The 19,296-nt window shown below is 39.3% G+C and overlaps 1 protein-coding gene across 4 annotated transcripts in view; it reads right to left on the bottom strand.

Annotated features, from left to right (window-relative positions):
- Positions 1-655: 655 nt before the first annotated feature.
- Lamp2 (lysosomal associated membrane protein 2) overlaps positions 656-19,296 on the bottom strand; it is a 58,759-nt gene continuing 40,118 nt past the window's right edge. Inside the window, exons 8-9 of one of the 4 annotated variants that reach the window (XM_057759341.1) lie at positions 18,438-18,602; positions 656-3,037 (exon numbers count right to left, since the gene is read on the bottom strand). In XM_057759341.1, the coding sequence (XP_057615324.1) occupies positions 2,895-3,037; positions 18,438-18,602 (308 nt within the window). In that variant the 3' untranslated portion in view covers positions 656-2,894. Of the gene's footprint in view, positions 3,038-6,022; positions 6,537-13,377; positions 15,946-18,437; positions 18,603-19,296 lie in introns of those variants that run through there. The other 3 variants (XM_057759338.1, XM_057759339.1, XM_057759340.1) reach the window with 3 other exon arrangements.

The raw sequence follows: 19,296 nt of genomic DNA, 5'->3' as shown, positions 1-19,296 counted from the left end.
AGTAGCTGGACAGTTAGCGCTGTTACACAGAGACACCCTGTTTTGAAAAAAGAAAAGGGGGATGCATAAAACATGTAGCTGTCACAAAATAAAATGCAAACATTTAAGAAAAATTGAGTCAGTGCTAAATTCCTTCTCCCACCAAAATATCCGAATTTATGTAAACAGAAAGGAGTATAGTTATTATTTAACCTAGTCATCTACTAAATGAGTGGGCAGAGGGTTGAAGGGAATTCAGGGAACCTTTCAGCTCCTCTCCTGCCCATTGGACAGCATCTATTGATCAGAATGAACTTCATCGGGGCTTACAAACATGTAAGTACATTTATCAAGAACTTAGCTTCAATAGCTTGGAAAAATGGCTCTATACAGTATTTGATGGCACTGGTTGAGGAAGGAGGGGGTTTCTATAGAATATTTCTTGTTTCAGCTCCTTTGGTTTGGGTATTTTCTTGGCATTTTCATGACTCTGTAGGCCCCCATATTTGAATTATCTATTAAAAGGGTTCTAGTGTCTGTCTTCTTTACAATGGGATCATGATTCAGGCTGGCACATCAAAAGAACGGGATCTAAAGATACAAATCAATCTAAGCTCTTACGGCTGTGCGCACAGAATAAAAATGAAGTTATCCATGGTGGCATGGAATATATATCACCTTTATTAGCTTTAATGTATCAATTCAAAATCACACATAGGAGATCAAATGAATACCACAGCATACTTTATTTTTCCACGATTCATTAGTTCCTTAAATGAATAAATTCAAAACTTTAAAGGGCAAGCAAGCATCAGTTCTCCCAAAGAGGCTTAGGTGGAAAATGATTTGCCTATCATGAGTTCAAAGTCCTAGTCCAATCCACTGTTGCTTTGATAGAAAATGAACTCCCCGAGAAGAGCTAATTGAACACTCAACTCAGTTCACAGCCTTTAAACGTCCTATATTCGACTGGAGTTGAAGCAGCTTTTTAACCTTCTATAATTATTTTGTATTTTAATGCTCAGAGAATAAAAGACATGTCTGCTAATTATCTAAGATAAAGCCATGATTCCTAACGAAGAATTAGATACATTCGTTTCCTGCTCAAAAAGTAAAAAGGTTTTAAATAAACCCATACTTTTGGAAGCTATCCAATTATTCAAGTCATATATTTAGCAAGCCAAAAAGTCCATTTACTTAATCAGGCTTCTAGATAATCATCCCAAATATATGTCAAAATGAAGCCATTGTTGTTTATAGTACCAAGTGACTTTTACTGCATAACAAATAAGCATAAGCCTTTGGAGGACATCTTTTTAAAGCCATTCTGTATATACTGGAGCAAATGGAGCACTTGACTCTGCTAAAGGAGATGGGACTGAGTAATCTGGCACTCTACCCAGTTGGGAGTCCCTGCTCTTGGGATGGACATAGAGGTAAGACAGTAGGGACGCAAACTGACAAACTTGCTTTCTTTTTAACAGAATTTCATAACCACAGTTAATGGCAAAATATCCTGGCAACAATTCACGACAGCAGCATAGTGTTCGGCAGCCGCACTGTGCTGAGAGGTAGATTGGGACTTGATCCTGGGATCTGCTACCAAACTGACATCACTTAGACTTAAGATCAATATTTTAGGCTTAACCAAAATCTCTGAAGTGAATCTCTGGATTCTTTTGTTTTTAGTCGAGAGGAAAAAGGCTCGAGAAAAATCAGCATCTGCCTCGCGCTAATATCAGGCATGCAAAGCTGACATTTGGAACCTAAACATGAACAGCATTAAACTTCCAGAAATTCAGCAGCTGAAGATCTTCAATCCAGAAAACATACGGATGAGTAGTCTCTTATTACCCTACTCCAGAAGCCAGAGTCATCGGTGGCTCCTACAGGGATATATGTCTATCAAGATCAATACATTTCTAAGAGCATCCCAGCTGAGTTTTGGTTGGCGGCCACTTGACAGGTGGCACACCGGGGCCCACTAGATTCTACAGTTAGCATGGCGTCTGTGAGAGGAGAAAGTCAATGCATTAGAAATATCAATTTGAATTCACTGAGGCACAAAAAGTATACAGAAGCGGTTTTCTTTTGTTGTGCACGATGAATTAACGTTCTGAACAAGTTAAAAGCGGGGAAACAGTTCTTAATCATAGCCTTAAAAAACACAGAGCCCATTCCAAATCGACACCTTACAAAATGCTGAGTGCTGCTTCATCTTGCAGCATAAATATAACCAATGCATTCCAAACTGCAGAAGCCCCCCCCCCCGAAAAAGAAAAATTCTTGTTGAAATATTATAGCTCTAATAGTAATAGAGGAACAGGCAGTTTTCTTTGGAGTGCATTTTTGTTTCAAAACGTTAAGTTTTGCAGTTATGAGGGCAGAACTCAACACTTCACATATACATGCAGTACCACTGGGGTATACCCCAGACCTCCTCTGTAAGTAAAAGAATTCCACAGGTTTAAATAATTTTCTTTAGAAGGGGAAGAAACTCATTATGAGTCAAATTTTATGTTTGCCAAAGAAGATGAATTAAGTTTTAAACTTTATTTGGGGAAGCAAGTTAAATTCTCTTATCAGCTTTGATTTTGCAAATAACATCAAAGTAGCAAAATACAACTAACTGCAACATATAAAATTATACTTCAGTAGAAATGCTTTCAAAAATTGGATCCAGATGCTTAAAATTATTTACTTTAAAGAGACGTAGTCTAAAGTGTAAGTGCTCTTTCAGTTACATCTTAACAAATGTAGAAGAAAATGAAGGGGGGAAGACGGGTCCTAGTACATTTTTCAAACACGACTCATGCCCAAGGCAGCCTGCAACTCACTGTAGTCAGTCTGGAAATCTGAGCCTATCGCACAGCAATTCTTTGCTGTTAGCCAGTGGATGCACTAGACTGAGCTGATTAGACAGACTGATAACCAGTACGACTTTTCCTTCTTCCAATCATGTAAGATACAAACACAGCAATTATAAGGAAGCCCAAGGCCACACCCACTGCAACAGGAATAAGAAAGCTGAGGTCAGAGTCAGCAGCACATTCTTCAGCTGTTAGAAAAGAACAGACAGACAGCAGAGAAAGGAAATTAGTAAGGAGGGCAATGAGATAGGGAGAAGCAAACAAGAAGCATTTTGAGAGGGTAGGCACATACTAATCTTTGTAGAGCGTTCCCTTTATTTCCCCAATATCCACCCAAGCCACAGATCATTGTTTCTTACCATTTCGTGTAAAGCCAATCAAATTTCTCAGTACACAAGGGGAAAATGGGAAAGGGTTCAAATTGAGAATTGAGGTTATACAATGTAGTTATATTATTAGCATATATGATTTTAGAGTTGCCTGACAGTATTAGCGAAATGGCTGCCTCTGAATCACCCCATTTCCTTTCTCCCTCGTAACACCTAGTCTTAAAGGGTTAAGTGTGAATGGGGACCCAGCTCAGTGTTAAAGTGCTCACTCGCCTAGCATCCCTAAGGCTCTTAGGCTCTTAGGTTTCTAAGCATACTTGAAAAAGAAATTCTGTGTAAGTAAAAGAAAGGATCATGATAATGTGCTATAGTTCTTTTAAAGATTTTCTTTGTATTTTATCTATGTGGATGTTTTGCATATACGTCTGTCTGTATACCGCCTGTTCAGTGCCCTGGACTGAAGTTACAGGTGGATGACAGCTGTTGTATGGGTGCTGGGAACCAAACCCAGATCCTCTGGGACAGCAACAAATAGTCTTAGCAATCTCTCCGATATCATTCCTTTAACACAGGTACTAGGTAGCTCCCAGGTAATATGGAATTCTTTTCAGCTGATGGTCTTGCTGAAGAAGAATCTAAGGCCCACAAGTCTATCCCATGGTATACAGACCACAGTGTGAGCAATGTGGATACTAAACTGACTAAAGACATAACTGAACTGGAAATCAGACTCTTTGTGGTGCTACCTAACTTAAGGGCTTTGCCAAGTTATTTAAGCTGGGCCTCACTTCCTTCAAATACTAAAAGGGAATATTGACACCTACATTATAAGGTACTTCAGGATTAAACGTATTTTTAAAATATCTGACCCACTGCAAGGGAGCCACAATTACTCATTCCCTTGCCTTTCCCTCCTATATTTGGAAATATAAGCTTTTTTTTTTAAAGATTTATTTTATTTATTCTGTATACAACATTCTGCCTCCATGTATGCCCTCATACCAGAGGAGGGCGCCAGATCTCAGTACAGATGGTCGTGAGCCACCATGTGGTTGCTGGGAATTGAACTCAGGCCCTCTGGAAGAGCAGCCATTGCTCTTAACCTCTGAGCCATCTCTCCAGCCCCTCCCTCCTATATTTGGGATCAGAAATCCTATCAGGTGTGTCTTGGCAGATGACTGAGATGGCCTATATTCATTATTTCAAAATGACTGAAGCAAAACAAAGGACCACGCAAAGTGCCCACCACTCTCAAAAGTTCACGTTTCAAATCAGGCATCATGTTACTATTGAGAGGTTGCGTTTTATTGAGATTGTAAACCAAATACTAGCGAGTTCGTTGCCACCAGACAGGGAACGTCAGTGGAGTCGTGTCCCTTGTCCATACAATTGTGGACTTCAGAGTAAATAATCTCTAAGGGCTTTTCAGTACAAGGCTAAAGCAATGAATAAGTGATAATGTTTTGTGTGATCTGTGATCCATTAACAGCCGGCATGTGTCCTCTGAGACTTCCTCTCCTTACAGTGTTGTCATTCACAGAAACACTGGCATGGTGCGGAAGACATAATGTGAATTTCAGTAACTACAATTAGCCTCTTTTTTTTTTTTGGAGGGCTACTGTTTTACTGAAAGCTCCCTAACAGACACTGACAGCTGGGGTACCTAAACACATTTGTCCTGCTAATTAGTACGTGACAGAAACTCTGAACAAGCCAATATACACATTGGAATGAATTAATGATCGTCTCAGTATGAACATGGTCTCATCTGCTAAATCTCTGGATTTATTTATATATTCCATCAGCCCCTCACTTTTACCATGAACATGTTTCACTGCGGATAGTCTAGCTAATTTTAATGCCGACAGCCCCTTTCTACCCCCCTACATGGTGCCCCTCAGCGGCTGTCTTGGAGAAGCAAGAGCATAGCTGCTGTGCTTCGCTGCCTCCCTTCTGAGATTGCTGTTAGCTTACATTTCATAAGTACCAGTCTGATGACAACACTAAATAGATTTTAATGCTCCAGAGATCAACAAGATGAGGTAGAGAAACACAACACAATCTGTCCTAATTAGCTCATAGAATCTTCTATCTTTCAGTGTTAATCAGGCATCCAAGGGGGAGGGAAACAAGGCAAGTGGTTAAATATTTGAATCTTTTCCATCTATACTGCTGAAAAAAATATTTTCTTAAAAGCTCAGGTCGGGCATGGTAACACGTGCCTGGGGTCTTTGCATTTGGCAAGCCAGGGCAAATGGATCTGTGAGTTTGAAGCCAGCCTGAACTACAGAGCAAGTACCAGACCAGCCAAGGCTACAGAAACTCTTGACTCATAAAACAAGCCCCCCCCACCAGCCAGGCAGTGGTGGTGCACACCTTTAAACCCAGCATTCGGGAGGCAGAGGTGGGCAGATCTCTGTGAGTTCGAGGCCAGCCTGGTCTACAAGAGCTAGTTCCAGGACAGGCTCCAAAGCTACAGAGAAATCCTGTCTCAAAAAAAAAAAAAGAAAAAGAACCCCCCCCCAAAAAAAAACCCTCTAATTAAGGAGCCAGTTTAAGTTCTGTAATAGCCTCCTCAATCTGTTTTTAATCTATGGAAAAAATCAGAAATTTGAGAATCTAATTTCATATTTAAGTGGAACTCAAAGGCAACAGTGGAAGTCACAACATTAAAAAGATGTAACACTCTGGCTTCTCTTCAGGCTTTATAAAAACTCTGGCTGGCCCTGATGCCTATTTTTACTTCATACCCTTGAAAACCAAGTCTGAGCCTATCTGCTGGGCATTTTCAGCATGGTAATGATAAGCTTAAATCAGGACAGCTGTTACACACCGAAACAGAACACCAGTGGCGAAGCAGTATTTATTAATTCCAGTAAGATACAACTCCATTTATCTTTTTATTATGGGCATGTTAATAAGTTTAAGGCATCTCAGGTTAGGATCCCAATTTGGCCAAAGCTTCTTAAGACAGATCTTAAAACATTGCACATACGTCATACATGTTCTTTTTCTTTAAAGCCAGTCTACATTTTAAGCTGATCAGAGGAGAACATTTTTTTTATGAAAGAAAGACTAATCTCAAAACGCTGGGGCTGATTTAGGAATAAAAGTTCCAAGGTGTCTGTTTTAAGGAGCAAAGTGCTTCATACACTGACAGGCAAGAAAACCTTGTTATCTGAATGTACTTTGGAATATAATCAATCAGATTGTAGGTTCTAAAACTGCTCATATCCAGTATGATGGCGCTTGAGACCAATAAAGTAAGCCAGCAACACTAGAATAAGTACTCCTGCCAGGGCTGCTCCCACGACTATGGGCACAAGGAAGTTGTCTTCATCTGCACTGCAGTCTTGAGCTGGATGTGGAGAAAGGACAATTGAGAACAGAAACAATGACATTTCCAGTGTCTCCATCTTAAGTTCAAATGACAGCACTTTCCACCATATTTATGTTTACATCAAAATAGCAAGTCATTGGTATTCGGTATCAGTAAATGAGATGTTGTTACCCAAAAGAGATCCCTTAAAAAAATAAAATAAACAAACAAAAAAACAGCACTTTTATGCAGTCACCCCTCCATAAAAGCAGTCACTGGGGGAGAAATGTGTGCAGTGATCACATATTCCCAGGGATCTTACAGAAAAGAACAATGAATAAATATAATTTGATTTCCCTAATCAGTCTTGAGCTTTCAGAGGCAGCTATCATGTTGAATTCTGAACGTTATAAGGCACTAAACTAACTCACCAAATGAACAGCTATTTAAGGCTGCCACGAGAGCTCAATACGCAGTATGTGAGCTCACTTGGTAATGAGGCAAGCTAATCTGGCCCTGCTGGCCTGTTGGCTTCATGATGTGCATGTAGTCTAGGGAAAGAGGAATACTTATTTACTACTGGTAGAAATATAAATTTGGTTTCATCACCATGGAAATCAGTATCAAGTTTCCACAGTGGGGAACTGTGAATCTGGAAAAAAGACTGGTCAGGAAGGGGGCACACTGATAGGGATGGGAGGGAAAGAGTAATCGGGACACAATATATAGATATATCAAACTGCCAAAGAAAATTAATCTGAAAAATTAAAGAGAAATGCCATACACACAGTGATCTAGAAATTCTATTATTAGTTATATATCCACAGAAAATTAATTAAAAAACAAGACACCCTATAGAATTACTGTACGGTACGATCCAGCTATCCCACTCAGTATATATCCAAAAATGAAATCAACACGTCAGAGATACCTGCATATTCACATTTATTGCAGCAGCGCTAGTCATAAGATGCAGTCAAAACTTAACTTAGATGTCCAACAAGTAAATAAATAAGGAAAGTGTGCTATCTATACAAACTGGAATTTTATGTAGCCATAAAAAATGAAATTCCATTGGAAGGGAAGCTGATGGAACTAAAATCAGCATGTTAAGCAAAATCAGCCAGTCTCAGACAAATACCACTTTTTATATGCAGATTCTAAATGTGTGTGTGTGTAAATACAAAGGAGACCATGAATGGCAGAGGAGCTTCTGAAGAGGCAGGATGATATAGATATGTGATATATATGCACTGCTATATAGATGACATGAAAGCAGAAGGGGAAGCTATTTGTAAAGAAGGGAGCATGAAGGACAGGGAAGACAGTGAGGAAGGAGATGAGAAGAAAATATAATGGAATGTATAAAAATGCTACAACAAAACACTGTATGCTAACTTAAAAAATAATCTGTGTAGTCTAGTGTAAGAGTGAAACACAGAAATCAGTGGTTAGAAAAGCAAGATACGCTACGGTGGGGCAAGCAAAGCACAAGGTACGGAAGTGGTTCAGGGACCTAGACAACTCGCTTTAGTTACATAAGACAACTTGGAAAGGCATCTGAGCTGGGTTTGAAGACAAGGAATTAAGCATGCAGTAGTGGGAGGTATTGCAAGTGTAATAAACAGTGCAGACCAAAGCACAGAGGGTAAGAAAACATGGAACTCCAGGAGCAATGCAAGGCAGATGACACAGAACTATGGATGGGTTGGATGGAAGTCAGTTCACAAAGTACTTGACACTCTTAGGTGGTTCTGCCTTATCCCAATGGAAACAAACAAATAGCAAGAGGAATTCAGCAGGGTACTTGTTTCAGAATTGCAGATGGAAGATTGCAGATAGTAAGCTAGGAGCCACCACCTCTATTCCTAGCATCCAAGTGACCAATATAATTTTTCCTGAACTGGGTGAACGAAGTGTAGATACAAAAGTGGGAGACCACAGACCCGTTTTGAAGGCAAAATTGACAAAAATGGGTGTAAAGCGTGCAACAGGCTGCAGTAACAGGATGGTTCCCTTGCTGGTGCCATCCATCGTGATCATCCAAAGGAAAGAAATGTGAATTTTAGTCTTGTTGCATTTGGAGTTATTGAGGATGAGTGGGACAGAAAGTGAAAGGGGATCTGGAGAAGAGAGAGATACTTGGTTTTGGATCGAATTTAAGATGGCTATGTCCCCAGGTATAGCATACACATAAAGGGGTCTATCCTGCACATCTGTATCTATTGCTGCACTGCACAGTAGTAAACAAATACATAGTAGGAACCGGCCTACCTGTCTATGAAAAGGGAACTAGATAACGAAAATGCGGTACATATACACAATGGAAATGAAACCACTCCACCTGAATGAATTTTGATGGAACTTAAAATTAGCATGTTAAGCAAAATAAGCCAGACTCAAAGACAAATCCCACATTTCTTTCATACTCAGACACTGTATTTTAATTTGTACATACAGTCATGAAACTAGACCACGGGAGGGGAAGCTATTTTTCAGGGAGGAAGAGTGGGATACAATACATTCACATGAAGGCAGGAGAGGGAGGGGAGGGAAAGAGCATCAGCAAGAATGGGTGGTTAGGGAAACGTGGAAACGAAAACCCTTCCCCTATTATAGTTGTATAAAACGTTAACAGAAGACGTCTAGGTACCAACCAAAATATCTATAAACTGGGACAAGTAAAATGAAAAGGGTCTGTAGAGAAAACCCTAGGGATACTAGCATTACAGGGGCAAAGGTATAGAATAGTAGGGAAGGCAGGTAGAAGATGGTGTCACAGCTCAGGAAGGGGAGTGATCCAATTAGCATGGGAGAAGAGCTTAATATTTTACAGAATTCTGGAACGATGCATATTGGAGATAGCCATATGGAGGATAAGGTATGAGTCAAACTACTGCAGAGACAGTGAATGGCAAGTGAATAGCTAGTGACCAGTCGTGATGCCCAGGGCTAAGGAGAAGGAAGTCGTTTGCATAAATTTAAGATTCCGAGAAAGACAGCAGGGAGGTACTTAAATAGAGACATAAAGAAAGGGGGGTATCTGAAATGCATCTGTAAGATGAGATACATGTTCAGAAAATGAGAGAAGAAAAATGTTCATAAAATGAGCAAGGCTGGGCCGGGTGGTGGTGGTGCACACCCTTGATCCCAGCATTCAGGAGGCAGAAGCAGGCGAATCTCTGTGAGTTTGAGACCAGCCTGGTCTACAAGAGCTAGTTCCAGGACAGCCAGGGATGTTACACAGAGAAACAGAAACAGAAACAGAGAGAGAGAGAGAGAGAGAGAGAGAGAGAGAGAGAGAGAGAGAGAGCGCACAAGGCTAATGATGTTTCTCCTCCATTGTCTCACAGGCAAAGTATGCTTTGCTAGAATGTGTGTTCTCTGTAATATCTCAGCAGATTAAAGAGCAGATTTGGAGTTATAGTTCCCCTTTATGAAGATATGGAAGTTTTTAAGACTTAGTGTCTTCAATTACTATCTTCGGTTTGAAGAAATAGTTACATTTAATGGAAAAAACAAGTAAATTTTTAAAAAGAGCAAGGCTAATGACATATTGAAGATGTTTAATGGACTGTTTCCTAGGACATAGAAGGAATGAGATTTCAGAAAACACTGATCAGAAAAGAAAAACGTACTATGACTGCAGGAAAGGATGAAGAGAAAAGACAATTGCAAAGATTCACAGAGGGTCAAGATACTAAAACACCACTCATCAGTACTCCCGACTCCCCTACTTGTGTTGCCTGGAGTTTGCCTCCAAAGATTGATTGACCACGTTGTTAAATAAGCTTACTAGGATTCTGTCAAATAAGAATAAACAGGGTTGGAGTTAAGAGCACTGGCTGCTCTTCCAGGACCTAGGTTTGATTCCCAGCACCCACATGGCAGCTCACGATCATCCGTAACTCCAGTTCCAGGGGATCTGGTGCCCTCTTCTTCATTCCATGTTGAAAGGGCACACAAGTGGTAGACAGACATATGTGTTGGCAAAACACTCATTTACATAAAACAAAAAGGAATAGGATGAAATGTAGCTCTGATCATGATTTGCCATCACAAAATGTGCCAAGCTCTTTTCTGACGGCCAGCTTCCAGGGCAGTAACTGGGAACCAGATGCAACTGTAGGGTTTATAGGCATTCTGACATTGACTCTAGCTGCAAACTTGATGGTCATTTTAAACTGGATTCTACTAAGAATCCAGAGAGTTGACAAGGCCGATTTGACTTGTGAACAGATGGTACTAAGGAGTTCCCAGATAGCTCTGCCCCTTCAATTTCCCAAATTACCAACCAGCCTATAAACTATTAGGTGGCACATACCATAAAGTATTATGCCTTCGATTTAATAACTATTGGATTTTTAAAAATTCATTAGTAGATTAATATCTTATTTTGGCAAAAGTCTCAACAGTCCTCTTGTCCCCAAATTGGGTGTTTGACCCAGTACTAAGATGACTTTCATAAATACTGCCAATAAGGCTTTCATGTAAGACAAATATTCCCAGAGCAGATCAAAAAGGCAATTCCACTAATACAAAGATCTTTCTAGATGTTGCCACTTACTTAAAATGCTCAATTAGTATGTGAAATATTAATTTATAATAACTATTGATTTTATGAATTCAACTTTAAAAGAACATGAAGGACTTGAAACGAATTTTGATTTAAAAAGTTGTTTTACTTTTTGTTCTTTGTTTTTGAAACAGGGTTTCACGCAGTCCAGATTGGTCTCAGTGGTCTCAAATTCACTATGTGAGCAAGGATGGCCTAGAAATCCTGGTCTCCTGCCTCCACCTCCCAAGTGCTGAGATTACGAGTGTGCTCCACAGTTCATGTCAATAGGACTGTGTCCTGAAGAAAAGCCTCAGCTATTTGCTTAACATACACTTAATAGTATAATGGAAACGTTTCTAAAAAAGGAAATAAACTGTATTTGTATGATTTTCTTAAGACAGGGTCTTAGTGTGTCATCTTGTTTGACCTTAAACTCGCTATGTAGACCAGGCTGGGCTTGAACTTGCAGGGATCTGCCTGCCTCATTCTCCTAAGTGCTGTGGCACTGTGTCTGACTGTTGAAATCCCCCACGCCCGGAACTGGGACTTGGATTCAGGACCTGATGCATGCTAAGAAAGTACTCTGAGATACATCACTGAAATAAATCACGGAGATACATCCAATCCTGTGAGAAAGTTTCTAAACCACAGGAGCAATAGAAATTTTTAAAGATTAAAAAAGTTTCATGCTCATTAAAATTTCAGTGAAGTTACCTATAAAGAAAAAATAAAACCCTGCTAATCTTCAATTTTCTACTCAAAGATCTTTCAAAGATATTTTAGCCTAAGAATTAGAAAACACTTATCTATAACAATATGAAACTCCTCTTAAAAACTAATTATTTTTTGAGTCACTTCGTGACTCACCTTCTAATGTAACATCTTATGTATCTTTTAGATCTATATTCAAAACATTTCAAGTACATCGCATGAAGCTGAACAGATACTTGATACTGGAACAGGAGAGATGGCTCAGTGGGTAAAGTGCATATTGTGTAATATGCCTAGCATCCACTGTGTTCATCTGCAACCCCAGGTCAGCACAAGGGGAGGAGATGGTAGATCCAAGAAGTCTAGAGGAAACAGTGAACTCCAGGTTAATGAAGACCCTGTCTGAAGAAATAAGGTGGAAAGTACACACGAAGAAACTTGACCTCAATGTAGACTTCTGGCCTTCACATGCTTACACTCAGACAACCACAACCACACACACACAACATACACACATATAAGTCACACGCATGTACATACACAAAATATTTGAAGCTATTCAGTATAACTTATATATGTCAACACCAATTTCAAAGACATCATCGTTAGACAGGAATTTAGCTAGCAAGGTAAAAGAAAAGGAGATGAATAGAAGAGAAAGGAGGCCAAGACAATTTAACTTTCTCTACCTAAACAAACAGATGAAGGGCTACCATCTTAAAAATAGATGGATCTTCTAAAACTTCCCCCTGACAACATGCAGGAAGTGTAAGATGGTAAACTACTCACTGAGTTTGAGTATGTGCTTGAAACACACCTTATGGCTTACCAGGTTTCTTCGAAAATACTCAAGGGTGTAGGTACCTTCCCTGAAATGGAAGGTAGTACTCGAGGAAGTAAGAGTAGACACAAGTTTCCAATCCCTTAGCTGAAGAAACTGAGGCTAACAACCCCAAGGAGTCCAGCAACTGGGTCCAAGTCTCACCCAGTAGCTAACGATCATGTTGAGAAGGGTGATAACTAACTGTAATCCCAAGGCTTACCTCGGGAACCTAGGAGACAGCTGCCAGAAGGGCTGCTACATTGTTGTGCATGGCATACTAGTAAGACTGAGAAACTATGTGGAGATTTTGGGGATGTTCTAACAGGCAGATTGTGTTATGGATATGAAATCCTAGCCTCAGCTTAGGAATTGAGAAAACGGTACCAAAAAGATGCTCTGAAGCTTTAACTATGAGACAAATATCTTCAATTACTATTTTCCTCACTCGCTGTGACTGACTCAACAACGGTGCTTACATGCACACATGTGACACGCACACACACTCCGTATCAGATTTGCCAACGAAAATCATGCAGACCTGCAGTCTAGGTAAAGATGCATGTTTCATGTAGTTCTTATTCTGCAGCCATCCTCTGTCAGTCAAGCTTTTCATATGGGGTTTTCTTTCCAGACAAAGCAGCACACAGACAAAATGTATTGAAAACAATCTAGTCCTACTTCTTTCTAAGCACTTCTTTCTAAGGCCATTTTTTTTGTTTGAAATTGCCATTATGTGATATACAAAATTTTCACTTTAATGAATGGGAAAAAATGTGAGCAAATTTCCTTAAGAAATAAAAGTATCTTTATTGATTTAGAAGCAATGTTGGGCAAACAGACAGGCAAATATCTGAGAAGAGATATTGTACATCAACTAGCACTTTAAACATTTGAAGAAAAAACATGAAAAGTACTTACATGGACCAGTTGTTTATACAAATGCTAAAGAATGGAAAAACATCCCAAACCAAATAGAGTATTACCATCAAGGCGCAAAACCAGAAAAACAAAACAAAACAAAAATACAAAAGATACAAAGATTATGTGTCTCTAAGAAATAATAGTGTAAATAGCAGTACATAAACTGGCCCATGTAAAATACAAAAATATTCATTGAAGTCAGATCTTTCTATAAAACAGTGCTTTGGAGGTATTTTAATGTGAATCCGATATATAATCTAAATGTAAAAACTTTTAGAAACATTAACAGCATTAAGCCAGTGCCACCCACTTGTGCCAATTAGTCTTTAAAAAAAACTGTTTTGTTGATTCATGACAAATGTCTCTAATACCTATGTTCTTAAAAGCATAATCCTTTCTTTTTCACCTTCCTGGAAGTAGATAGAAGACCTTCGTCTTCCCGCAGGGCAGAGAATTTGGACTGCTCTTCAGTATCGAGAGGGAGGGGGAATGGTGTGGGGGGAGGAGAAGAGGAGTAGGGATAGGGGGAGGGAAGTGGGGGGAGGGGGCAATATTTGGGAGGAGGGGAGGGAAATGGGAAACGGGGAGCAGGTGGAAATTTTAATTAAAAAATAAAAAAAAAATTAAAAAAAAAAAAAAAGATTATCAAGCTTATGCTAAAACAGTTTAAATGGAAAATAGTTTAAAAATCAGATTTGTTTCATTTCTAGCAAGTGTTTTAAACTGGTCATGCAGTTCCCTGTTGCTCTAGGAGACAGTTAGTCAGGAATATGATTCTGTAAGATTTTCAGGCTAAGTGGACAGTAAGTTAAAGTGACACATCTGTCACTCCTATAGAACTCAAAAGACAGTTACAGACATACACATGCTAACATGCAATTGCCTTTATATGTATGCAAATGTACTACATATTCAACATAAGCATTTTGAAATCCAGATAGTTCATTTTTGGGTGAATAAGAACCTTCTCTAAATGGCTACAGGTCAATATTTTAAGAAGTGTTTGCTGGGTCATACCAATATGTATGTATGCATGCATGCATATATGTATGAAAGATCTCCTAGAAGCTGCAAGGAATACATGATGTATTAACTATCCGGTTGAAATAATTTGCTCCCTCATGTAAGCATTAGGTGATACACAGCAAATGAACAACTGGTGCCATCTCTGAGTACAAAGCTGAATACAAAAGCACCACAATGGACAATAACAGTGTAAGTTTTGATTACCACAGAACCATTTAAAAATGAAGCCAAATTAGTAAATGCTGTAGCAGTCAATGTGAACTGGAAATGAAGAATGTGTTGTTAATGGACTAAGGCAAGACCATGACTTTTCGGATTAGGTGCAAGCTATTTTATGAGTGTAAGTGCACTTCGTTATCTAGGTTCTAAGACATATTGACATTTCTTCTTGGAGAAAAAAGGAAAGAACAAAGCACATTACCACCAACAAGGAAGACTGGAAGGTTCAAGAGAAATCTGCATTCATCTTAGTGCTGAATGTAGAGGCCAATTTCTGGGTACAAAGTACTAATGCCTTCATTTGGCACTGCCTAGCAATTATCTCTAAAGCACCTAAAAACAGATTGAAATGCCCAGTTGGAATTGCCTTGTGTCTTGCAATTTAAAAGATTGAAATATCCAGTTTTTTTTTAAAAAAAAGATTAAATAAAAAGATTAACATCTATTCTAAAATTTAAAAAGCTTTTGTGTTTTTGTCTTTTCAGCCACATTAAATACAAATGTATTCAAAAAGCATGAGAAAAGAATTGTACTGGCAAGAGCGTGATACTGCTGGGCTCTGCTCAAATCTACTGATATCTCTTTCATAGGTCAAATATGGAGCAATGCCAAAGTAGCTAAGTCAACCTGCAAACAAAAGTCACAAACGATGCAAAAGGAGCAAGTACAAATTCTGGAGATAATGTTGTCCAAAATCAACCTCATGCAGGCAGAGAAATCTCTGCTCTCTTTCCTACACTGTCCATTCGTGTCAAAATTTAAGTCAAAAGCTGCGGCACAAATTGCAGCTAGTGAGACAGAACCTGCAGTCCAGGTAATTCTGCACATGTCTTTTGCTACAGAAGTTTTAAACTCCTTGGTCAGGGAAAACAAAATCACACGACTCCTTGGTAGTTGATAGTATTTGGGATTCTTTTGTTTAAATTTGAAATCTACCATATCACCCAATCTAAGAGCAGGACTGTAAGTAAATGTACCTTCAATAGTATTGCATACGGCAACTTGTACTTGCTTTATTATTTTGTAACAGAGATCACATGTGGATTAGTGTTACAGAGTCTGATATCCAGCATAACTCTTTCTTCTGCCAATTAGGTAAGCAATCACTATAACAATAATCAAGCCTGAAAGACCAGCACCAACTATAACTGGTATTAGAATGGTGTCATCATCCAGCGAACACTCCTGGGCTGTAGGTGAGAAAAAGTGTGTAACAAATAATGAGTATAATCAAAAAGAAATGTCCCAAAGTAAAAGATGTTGATTCAAAAGTCAGAAATTCTTATAAATTTCAACTAACAAAGGCAGGCATATATTTTTATGATAAAGTATAGAAAGTGGTGACCAGTTAAACCTAAAACCCTAAAGTGTATTTGTCTTTCATTTGTGAGTACATAAAAAATATTCCTATGTGTGGATAATGTAGACTCATTTATAGCTCTACATAAAACCATATTATCATGTGATATACCCACACTGTGTTATACTTCTAAGATGGGAAAATGACTTTAACAGGAATGAAGAAACCTAACCCAGCCCATGTCTACAGAACTAGTATAACCTCTGAGTTGGAGAATATATCTCTGGGGAGATAGAGAACACCAGGGTTATCACTGGACTGAACAATTGCTGGCTCTGGAATTCTTAACAATGGGGGGGGGTCAAAAGTACAGCCAATGGTCCAAATCTGGCTGAAGAGCTAAAAATAACATCGATAATTTTAAATGACTGGAAAAGAAGACAGTCTTTTGTGAGACATGAGAGTTGCATGAAATTCAAATTTTCATGTCCCTAAAGTTCTGCTGGAATGCAGCCACACTCAGCTGTATGAATTGCCTAGGGCAGTTTCCAAACTCCAATGGCAGAGCTGAATAGTCGTGACACACATCGCATGACCTCAAAGCTTGAGAGAGCAGTTTATAGACTTTTCTCAAAAAGCTTGTATGTCCCTGGCTAAAAATATGTTGATATGGGTGGGTGTAAGAATTAAGAAACTAGGACCCCTTACTAATTTGAGTGTGTTTACTACGTGTTTTATCAATCTGGCTCAGAATAGGAGATCAGAGGGGCTATTTTTTCTATTTATAGCAAGTAGTCTGAACTAATAATATCCAATCAACTCTCCAACCTGACTGCAATTCTATTTCCTCCCTGAATACACTTAAGTATTACCTGGGTGTTATATTTATAGTTATGCACAACCAAGAACCTAGTTCCATAAATAGATCATGCATTCAATATTGGTATTAAATGTTATATATCTCTCTGGCACCGAAACGTTCAAATCAGGCAAAGAGCATAGCTCATCTGGGGCCACTGCCAACTAGATAAACAGACCTGAACTGAAAATAATACTGCGGTGGATTTTAAATTCTAAATACAAAACCTCAAATTAGGATAGTGTAGGGGAACTAGATGACGCCTTAGAAAATAAATCTATTTACAAGATCAAAATAATTAAAGTAATAGACAAAATAAACACAGGAAGAAACTGGATTCTGTTTTGGTTTTTTTGAAGCTGGATCTCATACACACCAGGCTAGCCTCAAACTGACTACATAGCCAAGGATGACCTTGACCTCCAGATATCTGTGCTTTGACTACCTGAGTACTGATTGTCGCCACTCCTGGCAAGGAAAAGGAGTCTTGACATTTTTTAGGCTGTGATTAACCTTTCTTCCCCCAAGAATGTGAAGGTACAGGGCTTGTGTCTTTGGGCCGCAAGCGAGACCACTAGGCTTTTGGTACCCACTGCAAAGGCGGCTGAATAGTCCACAGCACATACGCTTTAATCACAGCTTCTCCATTTACTTATCGACCTCCAGATTAAGTGTTTGAAAGGATGGGGATGACTGGAATAGCTCTGCTCAGCAAAGATCTGCTCCACAAAGCCCCAATTTTAAGTAATTGGCTTAAAAGCATAAGTCACTTAAGGAATTTGCTGTACTTTCTTTCAGTCATCTAAAATTTAATCTGCAATACCACACAAATACAATATAATTAACCCCACATAAGGATTTCATTAAAAACCTGATAAAGGCCATCATTAGCCCAAAGTAGGTCTTCAAAAAAAGCCTTATTTGAATTAAGACGTGCTTTAAGAACTGTATATCATTTTGGCTAGCAAGACTAGAATTCATGGGATGTGAGACCTACCTTTATCTTGTGTCTTAAGCAAATGAAACCAAACTGTTTTCATTTGGGTATGAAAATGTTTCCCAAGAGGATGGTCTCAAGACGGCAGATGTAAGGTACTTAAAGCTGTGCTCCAAGTGTTACCCCACCCAAATTCAACCTTAGGTGAGCACCTGTTTTTGTTTTTAAGCCAGGGCTTCTCTGTGTAGCCCTGGCTGCCCTGCAACTCACTCTGTAGACCAGGCTGGCCTCAAACTCAGATATTCACCTGTCTCTGCCTCTGAGTGCTAGGATTAAAGGTGTGTGCCACCACAACTGGCTGCACCTGTTTCTTAAAAGGGACCCTTAAATACTTTAAATGATTTTCAGATTTTAAAAAATTACATCTATTTTGAGCAAATGAAGCTAGAGGCTTCCAGGCTGTGAGAGCTCTCTATAAGAATCAAGAAAGGAATTCACAGATCTCTATGTTCATGTACAGACTCAGAGGAAAGGCCACCATAGAGTGATAGAGGAACATAGTAAATAAAGTTTGCTTGACTCTTACCTGTGGAATACTTTCCTTTTGTCACATTAAAAGGCTGGACCTTTAGGTTAAAGGTGTTTATCTGAAATGTTCTAGACACGGACATCACCTGCTCTTTGTTGCACATGTAAGAACTTCCCAGAGGGGCATCCCAGAAGCTAAGGTTGTTATTTGCGACACTGAAAACTGCAGGAAAAAGAACAGGCAAGTTAACTACTTAATCTATCAACAAAAGAAAAATCAGACAGTTGTTAGGGTTGTGTCTCGTGTGTGTCTGTGTAGATGCACCTGGCCCTGCATGTGCATAAGCATGCAGTGATAGCCAGATGACATCCTTCAGTGGGCAAAGGGTCTTTCACAGGCTTATGGTTTGCCAAGTAAGCTGGCCAGCAAGCTCCAGGGATCCACCTGTCTCTGCCTCCCTAGCACTGAACGCCCAAGTGCACACCACTGCATACACTTTCTTTTACTTGGGTTTTGTGTTTACAAGCTCTTGAACAACTAAGCTATCTCCCCAGCACTTTCTTGAGGGTTTTCACTAGAACACAGCAATTTTACCATCACTCAGTTCAACAGCAACTCTTGCCATCACTGAGATCACTTAACTTTTTTGTTGTATTTTCGTTGGTTTCTGAAACAGGATCTCACTATATAGCCCAGACTGACCTAGGGTTCACTATGCATCCCAGACTGTCCTCAAACTTATGATCCTGTCTCTGCTTTCCAAGGCTGCAGTTCCAGGAATGCACCATCACATCCACTTCTCCCTAATCTTTCTGTAAATGATTCTGTAGTCTAGAATGCAGTTGTTTCCTTAACAATTATCCACCATACTTTGAAAAGATGACCCTGCAGGGAGATGATTTTGCAAGGGATAGTA

The sequence above is a fragment of the Chionomys nivalis genome, chromosome X (assembly GCF_950005125.1).
Source record: "Chionomys nivalis chromosome X, mChiNiv1.1, whole genome shotgun sequence".
NCBI lineage: Eukaryota > Metazoa > Chordata > Mammalia > Rodentia > Cricetidae > Chionomys > Chionomys nivalis.
Note: the sequence above shows the minus strand (reverse complement) of the source record. Positions and strands in the feature narration are given on the sequence as shown.